Source organism: Leucopleurus acutus (assembly GCF_964270905.1).
Source record: "Leucopleurus acutus genome assembly, chromosome: 19".
Classification (NCBI taxonomy): Eukaryota; Metazoa; Chordata; class Mammalia; order Artiodactyla; family Delphinidae; genus Leucopleurus; species Leucopleurus acutus.
In genome coordinates this window covers 18,095,044-18,103,768 of record NC_139161.1, presented here as the reverse complement: position 1 = coordinate 18,103,768, position 8,725 = coordinate 18,095,044, and the positions used below count along the sequence as shown (strand labels likewise).

The following is an 8,725-nucleotide window of genomic DNA, read 5'->3' as shown; positions in this document are numbered from 1 at the left end:
AGAATGAGGAGCAATGGTATTGACAAAGGGAGCCTTGGGGCAGGAGTTTTGGGCCCCCCATTAATGACTGTGTAATATACGAAACAGTTTTCTTAACATGTAAGTACGATGCAGATGCATTTTCAAGCCCTACCATCACCAGTTGCCATCCCTAACCCACCTACCCTTCCACTAAAGAAATTCTAGAGCCTCATGTATGAGTAACAACAGGCAGAGAGGGAGGCAAAGGGCCAGTCCTGGCACTACTTAACCTGAACAAGTTCCAAAAGTGTTTCCTTGCCTTGCAAGAGACCTCAACTTCCTAAAGTTGGGCCCGTATTAGTACAATCATTGTAATAGAAATAAACATACTGCTCCCTCATACTTGGGTTTTTCCAGAGAACTTTCACATCTACCCCATAACAAGTCATACATAACTGCCACTCCACCTTTTATATAACATTGTGATTATAGGTTCTCATAAATGACTGCCAGGCACTGTAAGGAAAAGCTTCCTGGAAGAAGTGGAAAAATCTGAGATCTGAAAGACAAGCAGGGAGAGTGGCCACGTTCTAAGCAGAGGTAACTGCAGACGTCAGGACCCCTAAAAGGAGAGAGCTTGGTGATTTCAGGGAGCGTAGAGTAGCTCAGAAATATCATGAAACAGAATGTGGGACTGGGCTGGTAAAGGTTGTTGTGGCTAGAGGCCAAGCAAACTTTCAAAGACAGAAAATTTAGGCTTTTTCCTTGGGGCAATTGAAAAACATTTAGCAAGGGAGCAAAATGAGATTTGTATCCAGCTTCCTTTCCCCACACCCTTTTAATTAGTGAAATTAATCTCTTTCCAAGAAGAACCCAAATTTACATTCTCATTTTTACCCCTCAAAAACTCTCCAAGAACAAAGTTGCTTGAGGTAGGAAGGAACCACTTCACCAGTCTCCTCCCACCTCACCTCTGCCTCTAGGCAAGACCTCACCTAGAATTGCTGAGATTTCTATTTTCTGTGTGTTCCTCCAAGGGATTATTCCAATTTTTGTCGTGAGTGTGTGCCTTTCCTCTTCCTTTACCAACCCAGCTACTATCTCATGGTTTATCTGCCCAGCTGGGTTCTGGAAGGCAAGATGACAAGATGACGAAAGGAGAGGAGCAAGGCGAGCACAGAACTGGGAGGAAGGGTGATTTAGACTGTGCTATGCGTAACAACTCTCAAGCCGTTAGGGATGACCCCTCAAAATCAAGAGGCTGATCTGTCAGCCTCCAAATCAACAGCAGAGGAATTCAAGCAGCAGAGTCTTGGGCTGGGGGAGGAAGGCGTGTACCGATTAGCCAGCTGTGTGTGCAAACGTAGGGGCCCGCTTCAGCACCAACCAGGGATGCCCGGCTCCCCGGAGCAGGGGTTGTCCCTAGCCTTCTCTCCAAGAGATCTCGAAATATTTTTGGAGGGTAGCTGTACTGGAGGAGAAAGGTCTGGTCTGGAAGGAATCCTGGCCCGGGATATTACATATCCATCTTCACAGAAGTAAAGGAGGGACCCTGGACGCACCGCCGACCCTCAGGTTAGTCTGTCCCATGACCCGGAACAGCAGCTGGAGCCGCCTCTACGCCCTCTGCCCACGTGCCGGCAATAGCAGCCACGTGGGGCTCTGCGGAAACGCCTTCGAAAAGATTTGTCCCCTGCGCTGCCCAGTAGAGAGGGAGGCCCGGGAAGAGCGCAGGAGGAGGAAACGGTACCGGCAGGAGGCCTGGCTCGCGCGAGCCTGAGGCTGCAGGGGGCGGGGCAGGAGGCGGGGCTTTCCCGGCCAACGCCAGGGGGCGGGCCTCGGATCCGAAGGGTGGGCTTTGGAGGGCCGTGAGGAGCTGCTTCCTGGTCGCCTGGACTCCTCGGCTTCCGCCTTAGCTCAAACCCTGGCCGGGCCGGCCCCGTGGTCGCCATGGAGTCCACGCTGGGCGCCGGCATCGCGATGGCCGAGGCGCTGCAGAACCAGCTGCCCTGGTTGGAGAACGTGTGGCTCTGGGTCACCTTTCTGGGCGACCCCAAGAGCCTCTTTCTGTTCTACTTCCCCGTGGCCTACTACGCCTCTCGCCGGGTGGGCATCGCGGTGCTCTGGATCAGCCTCATCACCGAGTGGCTCAACCTCGTCTTCAAGTGGTGAGACAGCGAAGCCCTCCCGCGTCCTGGTCCCCCACCCCCAAAGGCCCTGAGCCCTGTTCAGTCCTTGATCTCTCTCGTCAGCTGCCTCAAAGGCCTGGCTTCCCCCCCACCCCACCCCGACAGTGAACCCATGGCCTTAAGACGTCCCACCCCTACCCCGTGGCCACTGACTTTTCCCCTATGAGCATCTTTGTGCATCTTGGACCTCAGAGTCCCCATCCTAATCACTAAACTAGTGTTTAACGGGCCTGATCAGAGAAATCACCTAAGGGGGCGTATTTAAAATGCAAATACCCCATTCCACCTCAGACAGACAGATTTTGAAACTCCAGGGGAGGGGCTGGGAATCTGTATTTTAACAGGCATCTGTGGTGACTTAAGTAGCAGAAAGTCCTGCTTCTCAACTCACTCTTTGATTCATTTATTCATTCGTTTATTTGACATAGTTTTTAAGAAGCATGCTTTGTGCCAGGCTTCACACTAGTGGCTAAGGACAGAAAAGGCTTGCAGATTAAGGTGTGGTCCCCCAGACCGTGGCCGGCAGCATAAGGAGCATTTGAAAACTTGCTAGAAATGCAGAATCTCAGGCCCCACGCCAGAGCTACTGAATCAGAATCTGCATTTTAGCAAGGACCCCAGGCGATTTGTGTGCACAGTAAATTTCAAAAAGCACTGGGCTAAAGCATTGCCTTCCAGGGAACACTTTCTCTTCTCCCTTTTCCCCTTCATTCACTAGTAGGCTCTGCACACAGACTTAGAAGCCAGGAACCCCAGGCAAGTGGGTGGGGCCCTTGGGGTGTATCTCTTTGTGCCACCTGTTCTCTCTTGGGTGCAGAAGGGAGCTATATTCCCGCTGGGCATGCAGCTGCACCTCCCCTCACCCCTCACCACTGTCTCTGTTGCCAGATTGCCAGCCTGGGGGAGGGAAGGGAGGTTCATAGGAGACACTTGAATGGATGGGCTGGAATGACTTGCTGGAAAACAAAATACCTTCCCTTCCACTCTTCTCAGCCAGGGCTTCATCCCTGCTGTAAACGGAAAGCAATTGTCTGATCATTTCCTTCCTACTGAATTGCTCTTTGCTGTGTGCTCTCCTTCCTCAGAGTCTGTATAAGCCTTTCCTCTCTAGTCCTGTTCCCCTAAGACCGCCCCCTTGGGTAGACACCCTTAATGCCCCCCACATGGCAGAGCCCCTGTTCATTTCCTAAGTATGTGTTGAGCATCTGGTGCATGATCCAGGCTCACTTTTGGGCAGGGAGAGGCAAGTCCCTTCCGCACCTCCCTCCCCAGCACTTGGCTTCCTGCCAGCATCTCTTCTGCTCACGCACCTTTTCTCTTTCTGGCCACAGCAGCCTCTGCAGTGTGTTTCCCAGGGTCCAGTGAAGCACCTGGCTAAGCCAGTGGATTTTGAATTTTTTTGTCTTCCTTATTCTCTCTCAGCCTCCTTGTCCATTCCCCACTCCCATTTTCAAAGACCAGAGGCTTACCTAAGTAACGCAGGCTGGAATTTGGGAAATGGAGAGAGGAGAAGCAGGAGGGTCAGTGAGGGTCTGGGGAGGGAGGGCGAGGGGCAGGTCCTGGGCTCTCTATAGATGGCAAGAGCAGAGCTGGCCCTGTAGCGGGAGGGCTAAGGATGGGACTTCTGAGCATCTCAGAGCACACACACGCACACACCACAATCTCTTGCCTCCTTATCACTTTAAAAAAAAAAATAGCATGCTTTCTCCTGTTCCAAGGTAAAAAACCCTGGCAAGGCAATGGCACAGAATTGGACACCCTTTCTGACTCCAGCCTGTAAGCCCTCCAGAGTACTCCAGGTGTCCTTCTGCCTCAGCCCCCGTTCCCCTGGCTGTGTGTGCGTGTCATGGCATCTCGCATCTGTTCTCTTCTAGGTTTCTGTTTGGAGACAGGCCCTTCTGGTGGGTCCATGAGTCTGGGTACTACAGCCAGGCTCCAGCCCAGGTTCACCAGTTCCCCCCTTCTTGTGAAACTGGTCCAGGTGAGAAGCCTCAAACTTCCCTCTCCCAATGTGGTTAGGGTTCAGTGAGTGTTTGGTCGTACTTTTCAGCTAGGGCAACCTAATCAGAGGCCCAGCCTCTCAGTTACTGGGCCAGAGAACAAAGAAACCCAGGGAAGACCATGTTGAATTATAGGAGGAGAGCACCCATGCCGCTTCAGGGCAGAGGGAGCTAAGGGTCAGTGCTGGAGGAAGGCTCCCCCCTCGGCCACGGGGAGGCAGCCGTGTTGAGCGATCACCAGGGGCACCTGGGTTCCACCAGCATCCTCTCACCACAAGCTTCTGAATCCCCTGGCAGGCAGCCCTTCCGGACACTGTATGATCACAGGAGCAGCCCTTTGGCCCATAATGACGGCCATCTCTTCCCAAGTGGCCACTCGGACCCACAGGTACACCTTGGCATTGCCCACCAACGGGGGCAGAGGTGATGGTACCCTGGACCCAAAAGACCCAGCAGCAGGGCAGCCTGGGAGCTGGAGTTCTGTAGACGCCAGGGCATCTGGTCAAACTGTGAGGTGCCTGGGTGCTGAGGGAAGCCCAGCTGTGCGTGGACGCCTCCTGAACCATTTGCCTCTCTTCTTTTTAGCCGCTGGGTGAGGGTGATACCTAGCTTGGCTTATTGCACCTTCCTGCTGGCGGTCGGCTTGTCCCGGGTCTTCCTCTTAGCACATTTCCCTCACCAGGTGTTGGCTGGCCTAATAACTGGTGAGCAACTGGGGCAACAGGGTGGACCCAGAGGGTGCTGTTGGCAGTGAGAGGACCAGCGTATGATCTTCCCATTGTACAGCCAACCCCAAGGGCCCCCTTCTCCTGCCAAACTACCCTGCGGCTCGGGGTGGGGGTCATATCCCCAAACTCCTTGAAGCTGCTGTCACCCCACTTCCCTAGGTGCTGTCCTGGGCTGGCTGATGACCCCCCGGGTGCCCACGGAGCGGGAGCTAAGCTTCTACGGGTTGACCTCACTGGCCCTCTTGCTGGGTGCCAGCCTCATCTATTGGACCCTCTTTACACTGGGCCTGGATCTTTCTTGGTAAGTCCTGCTTTGAAGCTTGGGCAAGTTGGGGTCTCACCTATACCTGGCCCAGTGGGTCTCTGGTTGGTTGTAGCTAAAACGGGACACATTAGCTGTTCACAAACATTGACTCTCCTGGGGTCACGGCAGAACATGGCGGTAGGCCCCAAAGGGGTGGAGAGCCATCAGCCCTCTAGGACCCAGGGGAATCTCTCTCCTGGCAAAGACTCTCGCTCCCCACAGGTCCATCAACCTAGCCTCTAAGTGGTGTGAACGGCCTGAGTGGGTGCACTTGGACAGCCGGCCCTTTGCCTCTCTGAGCCGCGACTCAGGGGCCGCCCTGGGTCTGGGCATCGCCCTTCACTCCCCCTGCTATGCCCAGGTGCGGCGGGCATACCTGGGACATGGCCAGAAGCTAGCCTGCCTTGTGTTGGCCATGGGGCTGCTGGGCCCCCTGGACTGGCTGGGCTACCCGCCTCAGATCAGCCTTTTCTACATCTTCAATTTCCTCAAGCACACCCTCTGGCCATGCCTGGTCCTGGCCCTCGTGCCCTGGCTGGTGCACACGTTCAGTGCCCAGGAAGCACCACCCATCCGCTCTTCCTGACTCTAGGTGCCTCCTATTGCCACTTTCCCTCTCCCAAAGCCCACACACTCCGTGACCTCCACACTCCGGGGAGGCAGCCCCGTCCCCTTCCAGCCCCCAACAGGCCCTGCTCATGGTGAATTTTCTACTTCTCCCACCACCTGGTCTCAGCCCCAAAGAAGGGCCTTCTCTCTCCCAGGAAGGCTGGTCCTCCTCCTGCCTTCCCTCCCATGTCCCCAAAGGGCAAAGGCAACAGCGAGACCAGTGGGTTCCTGTAACACTGTGAGGGGCTCAGAGCAGCCCCAATAAAGCCCTTCCACACCTCTGGACTCCTCTCTTGACTCTGTGCACATCTCCACTGGACTTGCCCGTGTGGCTGCAGGTGGAACCCTTGCCAGGCCACCTGTTCTGCACCCGCTTCAACCCTGTGCCCCCAGAGACTGAGAGTCAAAAGGAACAGGGAGACCTTCAGCCAGGACCCTCTCCCCACCATCACCACGTAGGCCACACAGAGGTTCCAGGAGATGCTGTGGCTACGTTCAGTGAAACCTTGTCCTTAACCCACAGGACAGAGATCCCACTCCCTCCCACCCCAGCCTCTTGCTTCCTAAATTGGCTAGTCCAGGGGCTGGAGAAAAGTAGTTTTTTTTTGGCCAGGAGGGGGAATGAGACCCTCAACTCCATTTGAGAGCCCAGAGAACAGAGACATTGGCCCCAGAAGGCACTGCCAGAAACAAGTTTATTTACACAAGGACACACAGTGTAACAGGTTACACAATACTTAACTGAAATCCATGTCCAAGGAGACAAAGCAAGGAGTGGGTTTACATGAGAACCAGACCGGCCGTGGGGAGAGGGAGGGTAAGCGGCCCGGAGCTGGGGCTCAGCATGGGGAGGCCTGGTACCCTGGGCCCAGCCCCATCCCCATCCCCCAGGAGGATCTAGAACACACTAACAACACACAAGATACAAGCGCACAATGAGCCAATGGTGGTGGGACTCCTGCCCCTCCCCTGGCTCCCTCAACCCTGCTCAGGCCCCCATTAGGATAATAAATATGTAAACAGATTGGTGGAGCCCTGGGGACGGGAGGAAAGAAAGTATATGCGGTGTTGGGGAGACGGAGGGAGGAAGACTCAGCCCCCTAGGAGCTGCTTCCCATCTTTGGTTTCCCACAGGCTGGACAGCATTCGCTAGAAGCCTTGTGGGCTCCTAGCCCTGGAAACAAGAAGGCTAGCAGGGCTTCTGGGAAAGAGAAAGGGCAGTGCCCAGCCCCATCCTGGTCTTAGTTCCCTTGGGCTGGTGGCCCACAAAGGAAGCCCAGGAGGAAGGCAAGCTACAGCTGAGGGCAGACTCCTGGGTTCTGGCCCTGCCCCTTCTAGAACTCCCACTCACCATCCCCAGGCTTCAAAGCCAAAGGCCCCAGGAGAGAGGTGGGCCACTGACCCTTCTGCTTGCAGCGTGCTGGACGGCTGGGGAAATCTGGTCCTGAACAGCAGGGGGGCTCTCACCAGCCTGGAGCCCCCCTGCAGGGACCACCTTCTCCCCGCTCCCCAGACTGTGCCAGCAGAGGGGCAGGGAGGCCGACAGAGGAAGATGGAGAGCAGGCCCGGTTCTGCGCCTCCCCTTGGCCCCTCAGAACCCAGGAGTGCAGCTCCAAACCTCCTCCCACGCTTTCACCCTCTCCAGCCCCTGAGAAGGGGAAATAGGCCCTGAGGAGGGTAAGGCAAGACAGCCCTGCCCACAGACCTCAGGCCCACATCCGACGGCACAAAGCTTCCCTTCGCTGCTGAGGCCAGGAGAAAAGAGGAGGAGAGAGGGGTCTGTGTGGAGATGGTGAGGACACTGGGGGAAAAGAGTGAGAGTCGCAGGGCGGGAGCCCACCTCCCCTCCACTCTACACCTTAAGACTGTAGAGGGACCCTCCGGATCCTCCCCTGGGGCTGGAGAGGGGAGGAGGGTGAAATTAAGGCATTTCCCCCTAAGTCAGCTGAAGCCAAGGCACCAAACTTACTGTTCCCTCCTCACTCAGGGGGACCCCAGGACCGGAAGGTGCTATCTGGGCCCCAGGCCCACCTTGAGCTGGCCCAAGCTCCAAGGGGGACGACGACAGAATGCAGGAAGCGGGTGCGGGACACAACGCGAGGGAAGGGCTGGGAAGGGCACCCCTGGCCCTACAGAGGGCGCAAACTTCTAGAGCTGAGACGTGGGCCACGGGGGGTGGGGGAAAGGGGGGGCCTGAGGCAGCTTAGAGGAGCAGGAGGGGCGAGGCTGAGAGACCCACACGGCAGACGTTGTTGAATGTGTGACTTTTTGTTTTTTAATAGAAAAAATAAACAAAATCACAATGATGAAGCCCAGAGGGGTGGGGGCCAGGGCGTCACAGGGCAGGTTCCTGCTCCATGGGCTCCTCTGCCGGCCTGTGGGCACAAGCACAGGGAAGGGCACTGAAGCACTGTGGGATGGGGGGCAGCAGTCTGGGCGAGGGCAGGGAGGTGGGGGGCACCTCACCTGGGGCTGTGCTCCCGGCCTGCAGCAGCCTGGGCCTGCTCGGCCCCCACCGACAGCAAGGCCATGGCGCTCACAGTCTCAGCCTCCTCTGTCTCACCGGCCTGGGCCTCCCGCAGGGAACGGCCTAGACCAGCAGCAAACCTCTGCACACAGCTCCAGTGTTTGCCTGTGGATGAGGGATGGGCCGGGGGTCAGGGAGAGCCAGAAACCCCCAAACGTACGGACACCCCCAGCCCTAGCCCTGGCGTCACGCAAGCTCCGCCCCCTTGGCAAGCTGGGCCCTGAGTCCCTCTGCCTGTGCCCACGCACTCTGGATCTCGATGACTTTCTCTAGCGTGGCCACTGCGTTGACGTTGGGCTTTTGTTGCAAGACTGCCTCGTCCAAGGGCTGCAGCTGGCAGGGGAAAGAAGAGAAGGCTTAGAGTGGCTGCCCCTCTAACCATCCCGCCGTTCAGCCCCATGACAGGG

The 8,725-nt window shown here is 56.4% G+C and overlaps 2 protein-coding genes across 4 annotated transcripts in view; one reads left to right on the top strand and one right to left on the bottom strand.

Moving 5' to 3' along the window:
• The first annotated feature begins 1,883 nt into the window (after positions 1 to 1,883).
• G6PC3 (glucose-6-phosphatase catalytic subunit 3) lies at positions 1,884 to 6,016 on the top strand. 2 transcript variants are annotated; one of them, XM_082860674.1, is made up of 6 exons: positions 1,884 to 2,129; positions 4,025 to 4,131; positions 4,448 to 4,538; positions 4,736 to 4,854; positions 5,038 to 5,179; positions 5,405 to 6,016. In XM_082860674.1, exons 1-6 carry the CDS (start codon positions 1,912 to 1,914, stop codon positions 5,766 to 5,768), a joined length of 1,041 nt encoding a protein of 346 aa, XP_082716800.1. In that variant the 5' UTR covers positions 1,884 to 1,911; the 3' UTR covers positions 5,769 to 6,016. The 2 variants fall into 2 exon arrangements, with proteins under 2 accessions (XP_082716800.1, XP_082716801.1); XM_082860675.1 differs by lacking the exon at positions 4,736 to 4,854 and having other exon boundaries at positions 5,405 to 5,553.
• A 2,085-nt stretch (positions 6,017 to 8,101) lies between these two features.
• The window catches only part of HDAC5 (histone deacetylase 5), a gene marked incomplete at its 5' end in the record, with an annotated part of 34,793 nt that continues 34,169 nt past the window's right edge, over positions 8,102 to 8,725 (bottom strand). For both annotated transcript variants that reach the window (XM_082861376.1, XM_082861375.1), the window contains 3 exons: positions 8,102 to 8,166; positions 8,258 to 8,423; positions 8,567 to 8,651. In XM_082861376.1, coding sequence (XP_082717502.1) covers positions 8,127 to 8,166; positions 8,258 to 8,423; positions 8,567 to 8,651 — 291 coding nt within the window. In that variant the 3' untranslated portion in view covers positions 8,102 to 8,126. The remainder of the gene's footprint in view (positions 8,167 to 8,257; positions 8,424 to 8,566; positions 8,652 to 8,725) is intronic.

Excerpts from the sequence above, each read along its gene's own strand:
- G6PC3 (XM_082860674.1), top strand. The coding sequence starts at position 1,912 with ATGGAGTCCACGCTGGGCGCCGGCATCGCGATGGCCGAGGCGCTGCAG. Across the intron at positions 2,130-4,024 it reads CTCAACCTCGTCTTCAAGTG|GTTTCTGTTTGGAGACAGGC; the intron begins GTGAGACAGCGA and ends GTTCTCTTCTAG. Across the intron at positions 4,539-4,735 it reads GTGGCCACTCGGACCCACAG|CCGCTGGGTGAGGGTGATAC; the intron begins GTACACCTTGGC and ends TCTTCTTTTTAG.